General features: G+C 45.8%; 1 protein-coding gene across 1 annotated transcript in view; it reads right to left on the reverse strand.

Annotated features, from left to right (window-relative positions):
- Positions 1 to 1,433: 1,433 nt before the first annotated feature.
- Positions 1,434 to 23,760, reverse strand: part of VSIG10L2 (V-set and immunoglobulin domain containing 10 like 2) — a 67,050-nt gene continuing 44,723 nt past the window's right edge. The window contains exons 7-14 of the mRNA XM_083588502.1: positions 21,048 to 21,308; positions 19,145 to 19,405; positions 18,152 to 18,442; positions 14,991 to 15,296; positions 10,059 to 10,181; positions 8,689 to 8,713; positions 6,081 to 6,205; positions 1,434 to 2,119 (exon numbers count right to left, since the gene is read on the reverse strand). Coding sequence (XP_083444628.1) covers positions 1,977 to 2,119; positions 6,081 to 6,205; positions 8,689 to 8,713; positions 10,059 to 10,181; positions 14,991 to 15,296; positions 18,152 to 18,442; positions 19,145 to 19,405; positions 21,048 to 21,308 — 1,535 coding nt within the window. The 3' untranslated portion in view covers positions 1,434 to 1,976. The remainder of the gene's footprint in view (positions 2,120 to 6,080; positions 6,206 to 8,688; positions 8,714 to 10,058; positions 10,182 to 14,990; positions 15,297 to 18,151; positions 18,443 to 19,144; positions 19,406 to 21,047; positions 21,309 to 23,760) is intronic.

A 23,760-nucleotide genomic window follows, 5' to 3' on the forward strand; every position in this document is an offset into this window, starting at 1 on the left:
CCCAGCAACTGTCCCCTGGAAAACCAGCACTTTAGCGATGATTTGGAACCAAGGACAATCTGTGGGAAAACCCAATTGCCCTTCGTTCCCATTCAGTGCTAAACCATGGGGGGGGGGGTTGGGGGGAGTGGTGGGGCAAACAGAAATGTGGATGAGCCTTTGCACTCATGGAGATATCCATTCATCGGAAAAATCAAAATTTTCAGTCAATGGCTCACAGATCCCATCACAATTGTCATTGTCTCCAAGAGGCAAACATCTTCTTGAGATAGGCAAAAACGACCTTTTCTTCAGCCTACTATATATCTTGCAAACTGAATGTGTTTGCTTAATGTCAGCTGAGGACTTAAACAAGTTCCACTTGGATGGGAGCTGTAGAAAACAGCTTGGTGGTTTCGATCTAGCCAGCAATTAGAGAAATAGGTCTGAGGTTTAAAGCAGGCTGGCAGCCAAGTAAACTAAAAAAAAAACCCACCTAAGACAAATATTGAGTTAGAAGCAAGGTCTTGCTTTCCATTTCTGCAGTTGTAATTCGTGTAATGTTAAATAGCCACTTGCACCTTTTGGTTTGAACCCAACTGTCAGAGAAACAGGGTTTTAGTGGCAGAGCACATGGGCCACATGCAGAAGGTCCCAGGTTCTGTCCCCAGCATCTCCAAATGGGATTTGGACACTCCTGAAACTCTAAGGTGGTGCTGCCAGTCAGTGCAAATGGAGGGGTAGCAAATGTGATGCTTTCCAAATGCTATGTACTGCATGTTTCCATCAGCCTCAGGCAGCATAGCCAATAGCCAGGAGTGATTAATGTTTTTATCGAGGGAACACCGCGTAGGTTCCAGCATAGTGTAGTGGTTAAGAGCGGTAGTCTCGTAATCTGGGGAACCGGGTTCGCGTCTCTGCTCCTCCACATGCAGCTGCTGGGTGACCTTGGGCTATTCACACTTCTTTGAAGTCTCTCAACCCCACTCACCTCACAGAGTGCTTGTTGTAGGGGAGGAAGGAAAAGGAGATTGTTAGCCGCTTTGAGACTCCTTAGGGTAGTGATAAAGCGGGATATCAAATCCAAACTCCTCCTCCTCCTCCTCCTCCCTGCCTCTGAAAATATATTGAGCTAGATGAATCAGCTGTCTGACGTGATACAATGCAACTTTCTATTAATCCAAAGCAACTGATCCTGATAGCAAGAGCTTCTGCTTCTCAGCAGATGGTGGCAGCTCTTTCCCTAGCACATCTTAAGGGTGGATTTAGCCTTAAAGGTGAAGCTGGAGTAACTAGACTCTCATCTAAATGAGTAACCTCTGAGATGCTGGAGGAAGAGAGGGGGTTAGGACTCTATCGTTTTCTAAAGGAGCCCAGGGATAACACACCTACTTAATATCCCAGGCACTTTCAGATTCCTCCTTCTCCCACTAAGGAAAAAAAAGATTCCACACTGTCAGTGCATCAGACTGTTTAACAGCAGCGACCAATCATTAGCAATGGTTTTCTGCACACCCACTAATGTACAAAGAAACCAGCATCTGTTGGATAAAAGGATTTTGTCCCAGGTCTCCCAGATGAGGTCTCTGAATCTTCAGCAACCACATGCAAACTAAAGTGGCACCTCTGAGGCTTCCCCATCATCATTCCTAGACCAGGAACTGCCCAGCCAGCTTCTACAAAGAGGAAGGAAAGAAGCACACCTCTTTCTCTAAGGAAGGCATCCTCCAGATTTTTCACAGGCTACCCCTTCTTTGCTGCAAGGAGCCTTTTGGTTCTGTGGCTAGTGCTTAGATGTGGCCTTCTGCTTTCAGAGAGGAAGAAGCTTCAGGGTCTGCGATGAGAGAGATCTTGCCTGATTCAAGGAGCAGTCTGATATCTCCCTCCAGTTTCCCCCAATCATTGCAATCCTTCCCCATATCACTGTCCTCCCCTTGTTGAGCTGAATAGCTCTCCCCAAGCTATTTTGACTACTGGGGAGTCACATTTCCTGGTGGTCACGGGGTGGCGGTCACTGTGATTGTCACATTAACTGGAGGGTCGTCAGCGGTGGGATCTGGGACAGGCGCTGGAGCTGGGGCTTCTTCCTGGGCCACTGCCGAATCCTCTGGGGCTTCTGTACCCTCCCCGGGGCTAACCTCTGTAAAAGGAAGAAACACATGCACAAAGTATATAAGGGACAGTGGTACCTTGGGTTACAGACGCTTCAGGTTACATATGCTTCAGGTTAAAGACTCTGCTAACCCAGAAATAGTACCTCGGGTTAAGAACTTTGCTTCAGGATGAGAGCAGAAATTGTGTGGCGACAGTGGCAGCGGCAGCGGCAGCCCCCGCCCCCGTTAGCTAAAGTGATGCTTCAGGTTAAGAACAGTTTCAAGTTAAGTACGAACCTCCGGAACGAATTAAGTACTTAACCAGAAGTACCACTGTACGGACAGGACAAAGTAACTCAAATCTAGTCTGGGGATGGTACTCACAAGACAGAGTTATAAAGAACTGGGAATTTCTCTGACACAAGTGGCACAAATCCCCGCAAGGAAAAAGCAGGCCAAAATCTTATACTATTTCAGACCAAAAGTAGACGATACAAGGAACATGGAGAGCCTGCATTCTCATGAATGGTCTGTCGGCCGTACCTGGCATGGGAAGGATATGGAAGCAAATGGAGGAGGGGAGGGAGTCGATCTGGCAACTGAGCTACAACAAGCCTGCAGGACGCCTGAGCGACACGTCTCTTGGGGAGTGATGCAGTGGCTCGGGCACCTGCAGGCTCCGCGCTGTCTGAAATGGCAACATGGGGCTTGTGGACTCTGTGGAGGTTCTGCGCAGCATGCTCTGCCCTGGCTTGCCCCGCCCCATGGATGGCTTGCCCCGTCCCCAGGTTTAGGGCATTTGCGCTGCCCCGGGTGCCCGAGCAGCTAGCTATGCCACTGCCTGTGAGCTGATGGGGGAAAGGCAGTCAACAGGAGACGAAATGCAAAAAGATTTTAAAAGACTATTTATGTATGCGACAACAGCCGCAAGAATGCTGCTCGTCCAGAAGTGAAAGGGAGAGAAAGTCCCAACCAAAGAAGAGTGGATAACCAAGATGATGGATTATGCCGAAATGGCAAAGATGACTGTGAAGATCAGACAACAAGATGATTTTTAAAAATTAGTTATGAGTGGGGAAAATATCTTAAAGACCACTGTAGATACTTAAAAACGTTAGCAGGATTGTTATCGCACTTATAGTGTAATATGATTTAAGGTAAAAAAGGAGATAAAACGGATTAGATAAATGTAGTTATATATAATAGAATGAAAAGGAAAATTGGAAAGCGGGGGGGGGGGGAGTCCAGGGATCTAAGCAGTCCCAGATGTATAGAAATTGAAAATGTCTTAAATGTATAAGAATATTGTTTTTGAAAAATGAAATATATATTTTTTTAAACGAAAGGCAGTCAATTGTTTCTGCCTATGTGCACATGATGTTCTATTCTAGAATCAATGGAAAGTGCATACTTGTGGGAGTTTTTTGGTTTTTTTAATGTAGCCCGCCCACGATCTAGACCTATTGCATGTTTTTTTTGCCCAGAAAAGTGCTTTTTGAGAAATAAGTCCCTTTCTGAAGAGAAGGACTCATTGCTATTTGATTCTGTATTATCCTGCCATGTGTCCATTTGGAAAGAAATGGAGGAAGTCCCGGCAACTGGGGGATATATCCACATCTGCGTAATGGCATTGTGAGTGGGCATATAACAAGAGTGCAACCTTCTTCATTCACTTGCCTCGTGTGCAGTAAGGAAAAGGCAGGGAAAATCTAATCAAAGGAAGGTTGTCAAATGTGTATCAAGTAGCCATGCCCAGCCTTGTAGACAGCAAGAACTAGAACAGGCATTCCCAAACTCAGCCCTCCAGCTGTTTTGGGACTACAACTCCCATCATCCCTAGCTAACAGGACCAGTGGTCAGGGATGATGGGAATTGTAGTCCAACAACAGCTGGCGGGCTGAGTTTGGGGATGCCTGATTTAGAATAAACCTAGATTGAAAGCAGCATGTTGACAACTCCGAACAGAGAAAAGGTACATTTTGGTGCTGGGATGCGGGTGGAGCTGTGGGTTAAACCACAGAGCCTAGGACTTGCCGATCAGAAGGTCGGCGGTTCGAATCCCCACGACGGGGTGAGCTCCCATTGCTTGGTCCCAGCTCCTGCCAACCTAGCAGTTCGAAAGCACGTCAAAGTGCAAGTAGATAAATAGGTACCTCTCTGGCGGCAAGGTAAACAGCGTTTCTGTGTGCTGCTCTGGTTCGCCAGAAGCGGCTTAGTCATGCTGGCCACATGACCCGGAAGCTGTACACCGGCTCCCTCGGCCAATAAAGCAAGATGAGCGCCGCAACCCCAGAGTCGGCCACAACTGGACCTAATGGTCAGGGGTCCCTTCGCCTTTACCTTTACATTTTGGTGCTACAAACATTTGCATATACAGGTCTCTGTAATTTTTTTGCTAGAATCTGTTACTGAGTTCCTTCCTTCTTTGGACCATTCATTGGATAGGGGCAAAAGGAAAACCTTACAAAAAGTAAGATGGGGAGAGATTTTCTGGAGAGAGGCCTGCCCCTTATCTCAATTAAACCTTTTGAGGTTGCCAAGGCTTTTCCATTTGGCCCCACATCATTTGCAGTTGTGTGAGGCTCCTGTCCTGTCTCTGTAATTTCTCCCCAGCATTGCCACATCACTGCGTGTTGCATCCCTCCCAAGGCATTCCAGGAAGTGCGGCTCGTGGGAAGCAGCACGAGACTCTTCCCACGGGGCACACATCTTAGCAAGACCCAGTCAGGTGAGCTGCACCCACTTCTGAACACTTCAGAGAAATCCCTTCCCTCCCCCTTTGCAAAAGAACATGGGGCAGAGAACCAGCCCCTATTTTTGCAAGACGAGAGTGTTTGGGGAAAACAAGGAAGGGATTATTAACCCAGCCCTAGAATTCACAGGAACTCCTAGATCCGGCACTTTGTCCCAAAGAAATGCAGGTTTTGTGCTTGCAAGCAAACAGAAACAACACCTAAAAATGGCAAGTTGGGTGCAAGGAGTTTGTTTTGTATAAAGGTAAAGGGACCCCTGACCATTAGGTCCAGTCGCGGGTGACTCTGGGGTTGTGGCACTCATCTCTCTTTACCGTCCGAGGGAGCCAACGTACAGCTTCCGGGTCATGTGGCCAGCATGACTAAGCCGCTTCTGGCGAACCAGAGCAGCACACGGAAACGCTGTTTACCTTCCCGCCGGAGCGGTACCTATTTATCTACTTGCACTTTGACGTGCTTTCGAACTGCTAGGTTGGCAGGAGCAGGGACTGTGCAACGGGAGCTCACCCCATCGTGGGGATTTGAATCGCCGACCTTCTGATTGGCAAGTCCTAGGCTCTGTGATTTAACCCACAGCGCCACCCGTGTCCCTTTGTTTTGTATACATGTGCTCTTTTTGTGCACTTTGGGGAATGCAGTGACTCAGCATGACGATCAGAATTGTGGAATGTGACTGAACAAAAGCAGGGCAGGAGGGCACTGAGACTTCTTATATTTTTCAATGAAAACCAAACTCTCGTCATACAAAATTCCGGCTTCAATTACAAAAAGAGAGAACAGATTCATGTGCCTAATTAGGAAAGTTGTATGATGCTGCCACTCCCAAAGAGGCAAGCTGCTGTTCAGTTTAAAAGAGAGCTTGCCTCTTCAAAACGGGGAATGGCAGTGACATTTATGTACTTATAAATAACCAACCATTTCCTTTCCAGAGAAACCAAGTGTCTGAATGGATAAACTGAGCCCGCTGGCTGCACTATGTCAAAGGACTTGTAAAATCTGCACTCATTGATCAGTGGTGCCTTGGTCCACACATGTGAGTCACCAGTTCCTGCTGTGGTTGCCAGTCCTCCAGAGCAGATTTTCAGAGGCACCATGGGTTTTCCAAAAAAAGGGATAACCACACCAGTCCTTCTCCTGGTGGGAGCTTCACATGAGTGGAACTCCACTTAGGGGATGCTCCCACAAGTAGAAGCCTAGTTTGGATGCAAGTCAACTTTATTAATCGGGTGATGGTGGAGGTATGCCATCGGTTTACCTGCTGCTGTTTCCTCGGCTTCCGTGGAAGGCTCTCCAAGCTGCTCACTGGACCCTCCTTCCATCCCTGCTGCTGTCTCAGCATCTTCTGGAGTGCTGATATGCTCACGGGCTTCTCCGCCAGCCCTAAAGGGGAGTGTACACAAGAGACATAGAAGGAAAAAGTGAAGACACAGCTAGAAACATCTCTTTTTTTTCCAAGTGAATTTTTATTGTTTTCCTTACATATTCTTTTCCAACAAATTGTAATAGCACCATACATTCCCTTTGACTCTGCCGAGTCGCGACCCCCCTCCCTCCCCACAACTGGTATATTTATCCTCTTGCCATCACGCACATCATTTCTCATATTGGTACTATTATACATTGGAGGTATTATGTCAATCCTGCTAGTGTCTTGACCTCTTTACAATTCTTCTTTAAATATTCAATAAATTTACTCCAGTTATTTTGGTATCTTTGATCTCCCTGGTCCCGGATCCTCCCTGACAGTTTGGCAACTTCTGCATATTCTGTCAACTTCGCCTGCCACTCCTGAATAGTTGGTATATCTTGTACTTTCCATCTTTGGGCCAGAAGGGTCCTTGCGGCAGCTGTAACAGCTAGAAACATCTCGAGTCTTTTGGCTCTCTCACATCCATACTATTCCTACGATCATGTCTTCACAATTTCGGTTCTTTAGACTTGGATGGAGGTTGGGCTTTTCTTGAGTGTTTTACTCTGGCAAGTGTCCAATATAAAATCTCCTAAGTTCTCTCTCTCTCTCTCTCTCTCTCTCTCTCCTTTTCAAATTTATACATTTCACTGATTTTGCAATCATTTCGACATTTCAAAACTTGAATTCCTTCCCCCTATTTCTGCGGTTCCTCAAATTTATTTTTAATATCTTCTGCATATCCAAATTAACTTAATTTGTTCATTGATTCATCTTCTTTAAATATATACTCTTATGAAACTGCAAGTTATTGCAATAGTCCTGCCAATGTTCTTATCTGTTTTCAATTTATCTGGAAAAACTCAATAAACCATTTCCATTCTTTTATAAAAAGTTTGTTATCCTGATTTCTTATTCTTCCGGTAAGTTTCACCATTTCTGCATATTCCGTAAGTTTTTGTATCCATTCTTCTTTCACTGGGACTTCTGCTTCTTTCCATTTGGGGGCAAGTAACATTCTTGTTGTAAGGTCTCTGTCAAGTGACATCTTCTGCCAAATGCTAAGCCTGGCACCATGGCTGCAAAATTGTTATTTGCCCAAAAATGGAAGGAAGAAGAGGTCACAACGAGAGAAGAATGGTTACAGAAACTAATGCAGAAAGGGCAAAACTTACCGGAAGAATAAGAAATAAAGATAACAAACTTTTTAGAAAGGAATGGAAATGGTTTATTGAGCACTTACAAATGAGCTGTAAACAGATCAAGACATTGGCAGAAAACCTGCAGCTTCAAATATATATATATATATATATATATATATATATATATATATATATGAATAAAATAATAAGTTAAGATAATTTGGAGTATGCGGGAAAGGATGAAAATAAATGTAAAGAACCACAAAAAGAGGGGGAAGGGAGTCGAAGTTGGAAATGTTAAAAATATGATTGAGTAATTGTTGTAATGTATATAAACAAAAATTATAAATAAAATCATATATATATATATATATATATATATATATATATATATATATATGCTAAATTTGGTAGCTAGTACACAAAATAGCAACAACCAAATATTAAAAATAAGCATCAAGGTCATATATGAAACATTGAAATCAAATGGCAGTAGATATTCACTATTGACAAAATATTTAAAGGCTATCTGGAAGTGTGTGTACACCCTAACATATACATACACTGCAAAGCCATGAAATTCATGATTCCTCCCATCTGCTGTGCCATCTAGGTGGCAAGTCACAGTTTATATTCTGGGCAGTAAGATGGGGTGGGGGACCAGAGGTCCTCCAAATTTTGCTGAACTCTGATTCCCATCAGCCTTGACCATTGGCTATGCTGCATGGAGCTGATGAGTGTTGGAGTCCAACAACATCTGGAGCATTTCAGGGTCCCCATACCTGCAGCAAGGGCTCCTGAAGCACCTAGCTTGCCATTGGCCTGCTGCAGGAAGAGATGCAAAGACCCTCACAGTCCTTCCAATTGTTCAGACTGGAACATTGACAGGGCCACAACAGACCTTGCTGTCTCTGATTCCTGTCTTGTGATTCCTGATTTATGATTCTTGGCTTGCAATTCTTGCTCAACAGCTGCCTACAGCCCAAGTCTGACGAGCTCTGACATCAAAATTAGCAAAGGAAAATTCTGGGAAGCACATTTATTTTGGCATAAAGTGTTCCATGGGATCTAGGTGTTTGAGCTGTGAATGCAGACCACTTGCAGTCAACAGGTTGCTCTTCATATGTTGTTCTCTATGCCCATCAGCCCCAGCCAGCATAGGCAATGGTTAGGAATGATGGGAGTTATAGTCCAACATCTGTAAGGCTGGACCATATTCGCCATCCCTAACATAAGTCAACAAGAGCAAATGAGAGCAGGAATCGATGAGTGACAGAGGACATAAGAGGCAAAGAATAGAGGATACCACTTACATTCTGAAGAGCAGGTCGTGTAACCCTGTAACATAATAAAGCAAAGAGACCACATCTTTAGAACTATGTTGCAGGAACAGTGGCAAAATTAAACCCCATCCCCAAAACCCAGGGAAAGGGAGCTTCAGAGATGAGGCTCACCCTCGCAAGACATGTTTGTAGAATGGGTGGAGAACCTGTTGCTGGGCTACAGTGCCATTTGCTGGCATCTATCTCGAGAGCCAATGGAGTGTGCCTCCAGGGGTGAAGTCCAATGGCTGCATTAGCAGCAGTGAAGTGCCCTCCCCAGGGCACAAGCCTGAGCACTAATCCTGGACTATTGGCTACACCGGTAGAGGCTGATGGGAGTCAGACTCCAGCAAGATCTGGAGGGCCACCAGGTTTCTCCAGTCCAAGAAATAAATCTGTCCTGCAGCAACGAGCCACTTGCTTCGAGCAAAAGCAGAACGGACTCATGACTTTGCATGGCTATAGGAAACATTTCACTTGATCTACTTTGGCATTATACCTTTGTTGTGTTCAGATGGGAAGAGAGCCCCCCTGGTCACTAACCTGGGGGCTATAGGCGTCATGGTGGATCTCTCTCTCTCTCTCTCTCTCTCTCTCTCTCTCTCTGCCTCTCTTTCTTTCTCTGTCTCATCTATTCCACCCTGTTTCAGTTCAGTACACACCGCAATGCATCGCCATGTTATCTAGGCAAGGCCCCACTGATTGTACCCCTAGATGGCTGTGCTATTTTGACTTCTTTGTCTCTCTGCTTCACTCCACATCAGACTTCAGCTACACTTGCTGAGCAAGAGGAGGAACTTAGGAAACTGCCTTGCGCCGAGTCACGAATCTCTCGTCTTGTCAACACTGACCAGCAGCAGCTTCCAACAATTTCAGTGCAGCTTACAGAGTCGAAACACAATTGTGGCACAAAACAGATAAAATGTAAGTGCATCATAAAGAAATGGGGGCGAGGGGAGAGGCTGAGCATATGCCCTCCTAGTGGTGCAGGAATAAAACTGTGAGCACATTTGCAAAGCTAAGCAGGGTCCGGCATGGTTTCAGATTGGATGGAAGACTGTCCATTGCAGGGAGTTGGGTTCCTTCAATCTCTATGATTCTAATGTGTACCAAGATAATCCCTACACCAAGAGGTGTATCCTGGAGAAAAGGGGGAAGTCTAGTGAGAATCCCGAGGGTGAAATAGAGATGCCTCAGGGCCGCATTCAGCCACAGAGCCTGCGGTCCCCCCCCCACCTCCCCATGACTCAAGGCCCATTACTCTTTGCCCTTGAATAACACCCCAATCTTGGAAGGTCTTTGTGGAACCCCTTGAGCTAGCAGCAGCAGGGAAGGCAATCGCCCGGCAGTCAGACACTCACTTGGATTGTTCTCCCGGTTCCGAATGATGTACTGGAACACCAGGAGGGATGTAACTGTTGCCACTATCATTCCTGCCACTGCGGCACCAATCACTGCAGGGTAAGCGTTAAATGGAGGGTCGGCTGCAAGAGAGAGGAAGCTGCTGTTGAAGGCCACAGAGTCATACCACGACTGGATCATCAGGACCCCAGAACATGCTATAGAAAATAGATCTCAGCATCACACACCACAGGGGCTTCCGGCATACCAGTCTGTGGAAACGAGGTTCTAAATATTGCCTCTGCTGAGCATCTTTCGAATTTCGGCTTTCACATAGGGCCCCTGCAAACTGGTGTTTCCTTTGGCGGGTGCATTCTGCTAAATATGTGACTAATGCATTGCTGCTGGATTCATACAGGAGCATCCACTCATCATTCCATTTCATTGGTCGATCTATTATGTTCCCCTAATATTACCGCGTTGTTGCTGTCTGGGGAGGCACTCTTGCGCTATAGCACAGCAAAAGCAGGGGGTGGAATGGGGCAGAATGGAGCATTTGTGGTATGAACAGTTACCAGATTTCAGCAGAAGTCCCGGGAACTGTGTGGACTGGAAATGAAGCAATATTGCCTACGCTGAAATTTTGCAGGCACAAACAGTATCGAAAGTTGGGTGACTAACAACCACCTGATCATAGCTGTCAACTTTTCCCTTTTCTTGCGAGGAATCCTATTCTGAATAAGGGAATTTCCCTTCAAAAAGGGAAACGTTGACAGCTATGACCCTGATACCATCAGGAGCACCTCTGCCTCAATCCGATTCACCCATTACTCTCCTGAAGCTGATTTTAAGCTTTGGGGGGGGGGGGGAGTCATAAAAGCCAATCACAGATTGCCTACATTAACATGCCAGTTGGTCCTTGGCAGCACTGTGCTATTGGAGAATTCTTTCTCTGCTAAAGGAAGCCCTCAGTGAGGCTTTACACAAACTCTCCTCAGGCTCCTCCCAGGGAGCCTGCTCATTCCAGGCTGCCGCATCTGTTTCCAATCTCCTCCATTTTCCCAAGAAAATAGTTTGCTTGTTTTTCTTGAGTGTTTCGTTTTGGTTTTGCACCTTCCTTAAAGCTGTCCCTGACCTGCACCCAGACTTGTTGCAACAGCTGCTGCCCATATGGAGGGGAGAGGCAGCTCTTTTTTGCCTGGCACCAGCAGAGTTAAGCAAAGATGTGCGGAGAATATTGGGCAGAAGGCAGAACAACTGGACTGCAGGTGGAACTTGGCTCCCAGGTCAACAAGGAACCCAAAAGAGAAGCCCTTTTACAGGCCCTGTAAACATTGCTGTGTGCATCATAAACTATATAAGTTTATATAGCTTCTGGGGCACCACAATCCTAGAGATGAGTGCTGTTTCTTCAATTCTCTAGGAGTTATGATGGCCAGCTATATACTGTCTCCAGTACAGACCCATCAAGTATCCTTTTTCGCCCACCTGCCATAACAAACGTGAGCAAATGAGCTAAGGTGATTTTACAATAAACAGATGATCGTGTCAAAATCTGCAATGGGACCATGAGATGTTGTTCTATAGTTCCACCTTTAGGACCTGGAAATAGTTGAACAAGGATCCTCCCCCACAAAGAGAACAGGGAATCCTATAAACTGTTGTTCCGTAAGGGAGATCCAAAGGCTTCTAGCTAAGAAACTCAGAGCACCTGATCAAACTGCAGTACCCCATGAGAATGCTGAGAAGCCACTGGCAGTTAGCAAACTGGTGTGAGGCTGACATAATTTTGCAGTGTGTGTGTCTGCCATATGGTACAGCAAACTGTATCTTCCCTCTACGGCATCATGCAATCACAAACCCTATTATGCAATATGGGATGTGCAAGGAATACATATAATGGGTGGGCAAATGGGCTCTGCCGCCAGCCTCTGTTTGATCAGCTGAACATCTAAAATGACACCTTTGCTTTAAGTGCTCAGATCAGGCTTTCCCAACCTGGTGCCCCTCAGATGTTATTTGACTACAGTCCTGATCATTCCTGGCCATTGGCCGTAGTGGTTGGGACTGACGGGAGTCCCAACACTTGGAGGACAACAAGTGTTGAGAAGAGCGACACACAATCTCTCTGTGCTGCAGAGAATTCTGCAAAAGGTTCCCAGTGACAAGTCACATCCGCCCCATACATTTAAAGCATGTGAATTCTCCCAAAGAATCCTGGGAACTGCAATTTGTTATGGGTGCTGGGAAGTGTAGCTTTGTGGGGGGTAAACTACAGTCCCCATGACTCTTTAAAGGAAGTAAAAGGTAAAGGGACCATTAGGTCCAGTTGTGGCCGACTCTGGGGTTACGGTGCTCATCTCGCTTTATTGGCCGAGGGAGCCGGCATACAGCTTTCGGGTCATGTGGCCAGCATGACTAAGCTGCTTCTGGCGAACCAGAGCAGCACACAGAAACACCGTTTACCTTCCCGCTGGAGCGGTACCTATTTATCTACTTGCACTTTGACGTGCTTTCGAACTGCTAGGTTGGCAGGAGCTGGGACCGAGCAACAGGAGCTCACCCCGTCGTAACGTGCTTTAAATGTGCTCTCACTGTATATGTTATGGACATTACAGAGCCTGTTAATCCAGAACTTTGGGCTGAATTCAGAGAGGCTGAGGGCTGATCCACTGGATACAATCTTGATCTTCCATCTCTGATCAAATAATCTGGGCCTTTCCTCCTTTGTCATGAGATCTCATTTTTCATATGTTTGGGAGATCTTGCAGCGAAAGCCCAGCTTTGTCAAACCCACTCAAACGTCAGGCAGGAGTTTATATCGAAGGAACCCCAAGCTAGCAAGCGAAGAAGCAATTACTTTCCAATGAGCCTGGTGGGCATGTCTTAGATAGGAGGGCGGAGAACACTTCCCAGAAGAAGAAGACGGAGGAAAATAATCCATGGCAGGAAGGATTAACCAAACCATGCAATTAAGAAGAGATGATGGGGCACAGGAATGACAACTCCATCCAAAAAGAAAAAGAAAACCACCCAAAAAAACCCAACTCACCCATCAGATATAATTTGCCCCGCCTGATCCCTGTGGCATGCAGCAGCCTGCACCATTTGGTTTTGCAAATCTAAATCCAGCCTCATGCAGTGCAGCAAGACAGGAAAAGCAGAGGAAGCTGAGCCGCTCCCCGATGCAAAAGAAGATCAGCAACAGCAGCATAATTGAACACACACAGAGAGGGAGCAAAAGCAAAGGCATTGGGAGAAGCAATGGCAAGAAGCAGGTTCTTTCTGGTCACTGCAATCACATTCCAGACTCAAGAAGCACTTCCCCCTCTATCCTGTTTCTCATCCAACCTGGCTTTGGCTCCCAGCTAACCCAGGATTGTGTCTGCTATGACTGGCAACAACTCTTCAGGGTGCCTCAGGTAGGTCTTCCTTATCATCTGCTACTACCTGATCCTACCACCTGGGACATTCTGCATGCAAAGCACCTTCTCTGCCCCAGAGCTATGGGGTCTCAACTCACAGGGCAGCCTATGCAACACATCTCTCCCCACAATGAGATCACCCCACAGCCATCCTCCCCCTGTGGCTGTTCTGCTCCATCATGTTGCATTTGTGATTTAACCCACCGCCTCCACCAGACAGACGCAGAGAATGAATTATTAGATAAACTGCCACAGGGTTTCATGTAAACATTTATCTTCCAAGCGAAGCGGATTCAGATTTTGCAGCCCTCAAATGGCACACGTACCACCTCCAGCTTTGAAATGCTCCCCAGTTTGAGAAGGGGGCATTTGCTTCACTCCCCCACAAACCACTCAAAAAAAGAATCCACTTTTAATGTTTGTTCAGTTTTTTTGTGCTCTCTCCCAACACACACTCCCTATTTACATCCTGAAATCTGCTCTGTTAGGGATGAAGAAATGGCTCATGACTGACACAAGGATCAGCCAATTCACACTGTTACACAGCCAAGCTCTGAAAAGATGGAGGGAAGTTCCTTCAGTCTAGAGCAGGGGTGGGGAACCTGTGGCTTTCCAGATGTTGTCTGACTCTAAAAGAGGATGGAAGAAAAATTCATGGAGGAGAGAGCTATCAAAGGCTACTAGCCACAATGACTGTACTCTGGCTGGCTCCATAGTTGAAGGCAGTAATGCTTCTGAAAACCAGTTGCTGAAGACCACAGGAAGGAAGAGTGCTCTTGGGCTTAAATCCTATTTGCAGGTTTTCCACGAGCATCTGTGCTACTATGAGACCAGAATGCTGTACTAGATGGGCCATTGGCTTGATTCAGCAGGATCCCCTTGTGTTCTTATTATGTCTGACCATTGCCCATGCTACTCCAGCAACCTCTGGAGGGTCTCCATTTCCCCACCCCTGGTCTAGAGAAATATATATTTTCTGCAGAGTCCCTTTAACCAACTTTTAGAACTTTGCACCAAATGGACTGGCATTTGGGTTTTTAAAGGCATGGATGGAAAGCCTCTTCCTTCTGCCTAATCTGTTCATATCAGTGTGAGAAGTAATCGCAACTACATCACTTGGAGATCAATGGTGACTGAGCAGTCTACGAATTGTCAATACAAAATATTAAACTAAATTCTGAATCACTCAGAAGACTATATGAATATAGCAGACTGTGCAAATCAAAGTCTGCTACTAGTAGGTGTAGCATCTGGGTCGTCCCAGATAAGAGCTGTTTATTTATTGCATCAGTCCCATTAAAACAAACAAACCACCAACCGATCATATTATTTCTTACATATCCGAAAAGGATTGATTGCTTCTTGGGAGAAAGGGCTAAGCTTGCCCCCCACATCCAGATGCCCAGCTCTTCCCCCGGCTCACATGAATCTACCATGTGGCCCTTAGGAAGGGGGTCACCACAGCTCCCAAGTTGACTTCTGTCACAGCCTGCAGAGGAATGCTGTCACCCTAGCTACCCACGTCACCTGGTGTCTTTACTTCAGAGGGGTGCCCGGTCGTCCGGTGGTTGACAGCCAAGATGCGGAAGGCATACACAATTGCAGGATCCAGCCCGCCCAGCCTCTGGTCGCGGGTGTCAGGGTCAATATCGCTGACTACTGTTTCCCAGCTGCTGGCCAGCTGGTTTTTGGGAGCCTTCTTTGCTTCCCTCATCTGGACCACAAAGCTGGTCAAGTTCCCCGAGCCCTGGGTCTGCCACTCCAGTTCCACCTCTGTGCGGTGGCGAGTGTACATCAGCTTGCTGATTGTCACATTGGGCGGGGAGGGGTACTCTGCAAAGGAGGAGAAGGGTATTCAGTTAGTTAGTCAGTCTTGGCAAACCTCATACCTGCCATTGCTTGGGAATTCCAAGAAATCAAAAATTCAGTGCACTTTGGAAAGGTTCAGTTCACGTATTGATTCAAAATGGTATTCACCGTATTTTTTGCCCCATAAGACGCACTTTTTTCTTCCTAAGATGTAGGGGGAAATGTCTGTGCATCTTATGGAGCGAATGCGTGGTCCCTGGAGCCGAATTGCCCAGGGGCGAAAAGCAGATCATGCTTTTTTTTTTTTTTTGAAAGAGGGAAGGGGGTGTTGAAAGGAAGCAGCTGATCGGGGAGAGAGATAAGGGACGGTAGAGATAAAAGAGGCTGCCTGGGAGGGGGGAGGTAAAAGCACATGGATCCTCAGGATTTTTGCATTGGGTCACCCCAAATTCACCATCAGATCACATGTCTGTGGCCACAGCATGAACCACAAAAACGATACATCCACTCTTTCATTCAGAATATTTTTTTTCTTGTTTTCCTCCTCTAAAAACTAGGTGCGTCTTATGGTCACGTGCGTCTTATGGAGCGAAAAATACGGTAGCTGTACCCCAACACAGATGAAAACCTCCTCCTTGAGAGCACAACATTTGGCAAAGATAAAAAGAAATAATATGGATAAATAATTACTACACGCAGTAAAAAGGATACAGATCTTCACTTGTAGATTAATAGATTATTGAATGTGTTAACATGAATAGAAGTTCGAGAGCCAGTGTGGTGTAGTGGTTAAGAGCGGTAGTCTTGTAATCTGGGGAGCTGGGTTCGAGTCTCCGCTCCTCCACATGCAGCTGCTGGGTGACCTTGGGCTAGTCACACTTCTTTGAAGTCTCTCAGCCCCACTCACCTCACAGAGTGTTTGTTGTGGGGGAGGAAGGGAAAGGAGAATGTTAGCCGCTTTGAGACTCCTGAAGGGGAGTGAAAGGCGGGATATCAAATCCAAACTCTTCTTCTTCTTCTAAATATTGCAGTTGCTGAATACGGATTATTATTTTGATTGGCATGTAACTGGATTAAATTAGATTTTGGAAGCAGAATTAAAAGAAATTATCAAATCTGTAATTCTAGCATGTGGGGAACCACCAAAATTATACAATTGGAAAGTTGATTAATTGATATTTGATTTGGTATTGTGATTTGAAATGGATATAATGAGGCTTATTTTGGATTCTTGTAATTAAAAACTTATTAAAAAATTATTTTAAAAAAAGAAAGAAAACCTGCTCCTTGATCATGAAAAATTTGGTTACTATATCTTAAGAGGTGTCCAAATGTATGCAGTTTGGAATGTTTCAGTCCACCATCTTGATTCAAAATGGTGTCCAGCTGTATCTAAACAGAGACAAAAACCTGCTCCTTGATCTCAAAAACTATAATGCAAAATTTGCTTACCAGGTACATAAAAGGTAAAGGTAAAAGACCCCTGACAGTTAAGTCCAGTCGTGAACAACTCTGGGGTTGCGGTGCTCATCTCGCTTTACTGGCCAAAGGAGCTGACGTTTGTTGACAGACAGTTTTCTGGGTCATGTGGCCAACATGACTAAGCTGCTTCTGGTGAAACCAGAGTAGCTCATGGAAACGCCGTTTGCCTTCCCGCCAGAGCAGTACCTATTTGTCTACTTGCACTTTGACGTGCTTTCGAACTGCTAGGTTGGCAGGAGCTGGGACTGAGCAACGGGAGCTCACCCCGTCGCGGGGATTTGAACCGCCAACCTTCCGATCAGCAAGCCCTAGGCTCAGTGGTTTAGACCACAGCGCCACCCACGTCCCACCAGATACATAGCTTTCCAAAATGCACAGCAGATACATCCTGCCTTTTCTCCAAGGGGTTTATGATAGCATGCATAAGAATCCTATTGGGAAGTTTACAAACAGGACACAACATCAATAGCCCCCCCCCCCCGCTCCTGCTGTTGCTCTACAGAAACTATCACTCGGAGACGCGATGCTGTCCCCTGGATCTGGAGGTTGCATATAGCCATGGATAAACACTTTGTCTACAAATGAGTTATTCGCTGTGCTGTTGCATCAACACAATCAAGAGCAGTCAATGTGTTGTGGGGACTCATTGCGATCTCATCCCCCCATCTCCATGCCTTGAATCCATAGTACCCAGCTTTAGAGCATCAAGCAGAGAAATCCAAACGATAGGAAGCCAGCGTAATTTATAGTGGGAGAAATTATGGCCGTGAAATTTACCCCTATTTCAAGCTGGCTAAAGCCTGGCAGAGGGAACCAAGCTTTTAAAACAGAATTAAACTTACACCACACTTTTTCCCAGCATCAATTCTGCTGGGTTACTCAGTCATGTGACATGTGAATGGAGTTTGGAATAGAAGATTTGGAGATATGCTTCAGAGGTCCAGACTATGGGGAGCCTGGAAAATTAATAATTACAATTTGGACTATATTTGGTCAATTTTTATTTTTATTTTTTTATTTTTAATTGGATTATGATTCGGATATGCTGATTGGCTGTTTTTATTGGAAAATCAATAAAAATGATTTTTTTAAAAAGCAAGAATGGAGTTTGGAATAGGGGCAAGTCTCCCCCAGCCCCACCCTACCTCTGACGCTCCCCTGGAACACCCCTTTTTCAGAACTTACCCCAGCTGAGCCCTGGTTGAGCCAGGACAGATGACACATCTGAGCTGGGATGAGGGACTTCAACTGGTGCAACCCCGGCTGTGTCCAGGCTCAACTGGCTCAGCCGCAGATCAACGTATTCCAAACTCCACACATCCCAGCGGATCTTGGGTTTGGATTGTAGCCTAAATGCAACCTTAGCATTTTCGCTTTACCTTCATGCATCTGCTTACTTTTAACCAGCAGGTTGATGCTGGCAGAGGTGTTGCCCACAGCATTCATGGCAGCGCAGCGATAGGTACCGCTGTCTTTCATCCACTCTGTGTCCCGAAGGGTCAAGTTAAGCCAGGCGTTCTCCTGCTGCAGCCGGTATTTCCTAGCATCTGTTCTGACGACCTGATTCTTGTTGTTGTACCAAAAGACTTCTGATCCTAGGTAGGTGCCTTCGAGCAAACAGGCCAGCTCGACCTCATTGCCTTCAAACAGCGACACCTTGGATCTGTCTACCACAAGCTTAGGAGGTTCTGTGAAGAAGAAGAAGAAGAAAGGAAGGAAGGAAGAGCCTGAGAAAAGTCGGCAATAAAGGTGCCCCTTTGCCCCCCTTTTAACAATTGTGTGCCAGGCAGGAATTTGATAGGGGAAGCTTTTGCTTAACAATCTCAGAAAATTAGAATATTAAATGAAATCAGCAAAACAAGGACTGCAAATAGAGCAATATTGGACCTCTGAGAAGTAGAAGCATGCATATGTACTCAGTGCTTGGTTTGGGCCCCTTTTGCATCAATTACTGCCTCAATGTGGCGTGCAATGGATGCTATCAGCCTGTGGCACTGCTGAGGTGTTATGGAAGACCAGGATGCTTCAATAGCAGCCTTCAGCTCTTCTGCATTGCCTGGTCTCATGTCTCTCATATTTCTCTTGGCAATGCCCCATAGATTCTCTATGGGGTTCAGGTCAGGCAAGTTTGCCGGCCAATCAAGCACAGTAATCCCATAATTTGGGGTTTTCATCAGCTGTACACCATGATCATCACAATTATAACAAATAAAGGCTTGACATATCTCGCTTTGCATGTCATGAGTCTATCACATATATTAGTTTCACCTTTTAAGCTGAATTACTGAAATAAATGAACTTTTCCACGATATTCTAGTTTTTCGAGTTCCACGTGTACTATGCCCCTGAGCTATGGCCCCATCCCAAAGGTACTGTTCTCATCTGCTTACCCAAACGGACCCGGCACTCAGTAGCTCTTGAGAGAAGTGGGTGGGCTGCCACGCAGGTGAATTCCTTTCCCCCCAGGGTGGCGTTTGATTTCATGACAAAGATGTTGTGGGATTGTTTCAGTCCTCCGAGCACATGGTCCTTCCAGTCTCTCCACCACAGAGTCACCCGGGGTTCTCCGCCTGCCCAGTCACAGGTCAGCATGAGGAATTCGTTCTGCTTGGTTGCTACGGCGCTGCAGGTCGGGTTCCCACCAGGGATCCCTGTGGCACAAACAGGACAATTCAGAGGCAGATTTCTAGCCTTAACAACTCACCAAGGCTCACTGCCTTCAGAATTCTGCTGGAGAATTCCATCTGGCCCTCCCGTTTCAAGGCAAACTGACCTAAGTTGCAGTATGCGCAGACTTAATGCCCTGATCAGAACACAGTTAATGATCAAATGATGCACTTCCACAGCTCTTGTGATGCGTGCAAAAATATGTTTTTTAAAAAAAAAATATTTATTTATTGAAATTAAACCTTTTAAACAGCAAAATCAGGGATTCTACCAGATCATATTCAATAAATAAATACATCTGTATACAAATACTAATAGTATTATTTGAAAAGTTAGAAGCAGCGTAAGTTTGAACACTCTCATTAACTTTGTTATTCTAAATATTACAAAAATACCCATCTTTCCACAAACTTGTTAGGTTGATTGATGCATATTTTTTAATAAAATAAGTAAACTCAATCATTGTTAAAAGGTAAAGGGACCCCTGAACGTTAGGTCCAGTCGCGTACGACTCTGGGGTTGTGGCACTCATCTCACTTTACTGGTCAAGGGAGCCAGAGTACAGCTTCTGGGTCATGTGGCCAGCATGACTAAGCCACTTCTGGCGAACAAGAGCAACACACGGAAACACCATTTACCTTCCCACTGGAGTGGTACCTATTTATCTACTTGCACTTTGAGGTGCTTTTGAACTGCTAGGTTGGCAGGAGCAGGGACCGAGCAATGGGAGCTCACCCCATCACAGGGATTCGAACCTCCAACCATTTGATCAGCAAGCCCTAGGCTCTGTGGTTTAACCCACAGCGCCACCCACAGCATCAGATAGTTGTTTATTTACTTGGCATCTGATGGGATGGCGTTCCACAGGGTGGGTGCCACTACCGAGAAGGCACTCTGCTTGGTTCCCTGTAAACCCACTTCTCCCAGTGAGGGAACCACCAGAAGGCCCTCAGAGCTGGACCTCAGTGTCCAGGCTGGACAATGAGGGTGGAGTCGCTCCTCCAGGTATACTGGGCCAAGGCCATTTAGGGCTTTAAAAGTCAGCACTAACACTTTGAATTGTCCTTGGAAACGTGTTTCAAATGTGCTTTAAATGCCTGGTGTAAATTACATGCCACATGTTCCCAAGTTTTTCACTGGAACAATGAGAGCTGGGGACTTAAGAACAAAAACCAAAGCCAGAGAGCCTCGTGTACTAAGGGCCCTTAAATTAGGATGGGGCTCACTCATTGTCCAGCTTGATTTGTTGTTAACCCAGACCAAAATGGCATGGGGAAGTTTAAGCGCCAATCGCGCAGCACGTAGAGAGCTCTCTATACAAACTGATATCCCCCCATGATCCAATCACAGCCCTTCAGTGCAAGCCGGGGCTGCGTATGAGCCTCAACATCCAGATTACACAACTTTTAGAAGACATCTGAAGGCAGCCCTGTATCAGGAGGTTTTTAATGCTTGATGTTTTTATTATGTTTTTACATATGCTGTAAGCTGCCCAGGGTGGCTGGGGAAACCCAGTCAGATGGGTGGGGAATAATAATAATAATAATAATAATAATAATAATAGTAATAGTAATAATAATAATAGACAAAGGTTTCACTGGGAGGAGAAGGAGGGTCACTACTCACACACAGTGGTTCTGCAGATGGTCTCGTCTCTGAGTGCCGGGTGAGAAGCCAGGCAAGTGTAGGAGGTCCCGTTGCGAACATATTTGCCATGATGGATTTGGGTGGCGTTGGAGTAGGTCGCTGTGCTGTTTCCTCCCCACCGGGATTTCACCCACCGCAGCCGCACCGGGGGGAACCCTCCCTGCCACGAACAGCGCAGGGCAAGGTCTTGGAAATTGGTGGCTGGCAGCGGAGTGCAGCTGGGCTTCCCCTTGGGCAGATCTGTGCGTAGGGGGCAAACATGGTATCAACAGCAACGAGGAGTTCCTGGCACCCAGCACATCCCTGTTGCCTGGGGCCCAATGGGTGGCGAGAGGCGAGAACTGGCATTCCCATGTATGCCTCTTGCAACATGGACACACATAGTCGTTCAATTTACAGCCATCCTGCTCAACCGTCCCAATATAAGCGGGAAATCCCAGAATTACAGAAGCCATCCTGGCTTCTGGTGGGATCCTGGAATGTCCTGTTCTTCGGTTTGGCACTCTGGAGCAAGTCAGCTGGTTCACGCCAGAGCATGGGACCCAAAGATGCTCTATTTTTGGTCTCACACTCTTGTGCAAGTCAGAGAGCTTGGGACCAAAGAACAAACAAGCGTCCCCATTTGGATCAGCAGAATGTTGGAGTGTGTCAAATGCATATTGTAGGCGATTCCCTTTAACATCTCAAATGCACCTATGAAGGTGATTCCCTTTGACATCTCCACAGGCTTCACCCACAGTGGCATTGCAGTTCCTAGAGCTCCTTGGGAAGAGGGATTGGTTGTTATACCATGCTGACAATTGTAGCTCTGTGAGGAGAATAAGGGTCTCTTAGCAGCTCTCAGCACTCTTAACAAACCACAGTCCCCAGGAATCTTGGCGGGAAGTCACGGCTGTTTAAGGCGGCATGATGCTCTGGTCCCTACCAGAGAGGAATGGCAGGCTAAATGGATGGACTACGCTGAGATGGCAAAAATGACCATGAAAATCAGAAATCAGGAAGAGAAAAATTTTAATAAAGAATGGGGGAAATTTATATTGTACTTGGAAGAACACTGTGTAAACAATTGAACTTTTTAACAGGACTCAAATAACACTTGTAATGTAACAAAGACTTTGGACATAATGGATAATTAATCAACTGGATGACTTAAAAAAATGCAGTAGAAAAGGATAAATGTGGAACCCATGGAAGGGTGCAGGGAAGTCTATAGATTCGAATGAATCTTGTATTTCTTTTGATTTAGATGTGAGTTTGAATGTAAACATTAATTGGAAAAACCAAACAAAAATTAATATAAGAAAGTGATATGACACCCCTTTAAATGTATTATTGTGCAGATGGCGTCTGACTGTGGCAAGATAGGGTTGGAAACCTATAGTGGGGTTGGGTGGAAGAGAGAATCCAGGAGATGGCACGGATTGAACAGAAGCACATTACGCTGCAATGTTTTGTTGCAGCATGCACTTGTTGTGGCTTCATTTCTTTCACTCTTCTCTCTCTCTCTCTCTCTCTCTCTCTCTCTCTCTCTCTCTCTCTCTGTGTGTGTGTGTGTGTGTGTGTGTGTGTTTAAAAATAATGTCCACAAGCTTAGAGAAAATAAGTGCTGATGCCAAGATGGCTGCCAATGTACTCCTTAAAAGCCAATGCACCTGTGCAGCAGAACTGCATGACTCATCTTCCATAGACAGCCCATCATTTGAGGATGCAGGTGGGGGGGATCTCCTGTCTGGTTCCCACATGAAAACAACATATTGCCTGTAGGCCAGCCATGAACTCAGACAGGGTTGTTTTCTGTGTGAAAAGAGAGAGGGAGAACCCCCTCCCACCCTACAGTTCTAGGTGGTACAGTACAGGACGATTGGTAAAATGCTGTTGCTACACATGTAAAGAGGCACCACAATAACTTACTGGGGATGCAAGATCATGCAATTTGGTCTCTGGTTTAAGGGCAGGGTTTAAGAATTCCTAGGTGGATTCTAAGGCCATGTCCAAATTACAGTCATACCTCGGAAGTTGAATGGAATCTGTTCCGGAAGTCCATTCGACTTCCAAAACATTCAGAAACCAAGGCGCAGCTTCTGATTGGCTGCAGGAAGTTCCCGCAGCCAATCGGAAGCCGCAGAAGCAGCACTAGCCATTTGGATTCCAAAGAATGTTTGCAAACTGGAATAATCACTTCTGGGTTTGAGGCGTTTGGGAGCCAAAACGTTCGACTCGCAAGGTGTTCGACTTGCGAGATACAACTGTACTGGCTTAAAACACAGCTGTCTCATTCTATTTCTTATTTTGGATTGAAGTCGGTTTGTGGGAAATGCATCAAAATGCTGTGTTTCCCTTTTAAAAAACAACAGGATAGATAGATACCGGCTTGATGTGGATTGTGGTTAATGTTGTGTGAACACGGCTTCCCAAACCAGCAGTGAGAGTGCACTGGTTGCAGAGTAAACGAGCACCTCTCCCAATGTTGCATCAGACATTAAACAACAAAGAAGAACCCCTTTCAGCCCACTTGAAAAAGTCTCCTTGGCTACTTACTGCTGCTGTTAGCTACATAAATAATAACAAGAACATCAAACAAAGCAATCCTCCCTTTTTAGTCCTAATAAAATGTCAACCCCATTCGCTCCACACTACTTCCTTCCAAATAAATGCAGATGGAAATAAATCTTTACTCTCTTTCATTCCTTTT

The sequence above is a fragment of the Podarcis filfolensis genome (genome assembly GCF_964270895.1).
Source record: "Podarcis filfolensis genome assembly, chromosome: 15".
Taxonomy (NCBI): domain Eukaryota; kingdom Metazoa; phylum Chordata; class Lepidosauria; order Squamata; family Lacertidae; genus Podarcis; species Podarcis filfolensis.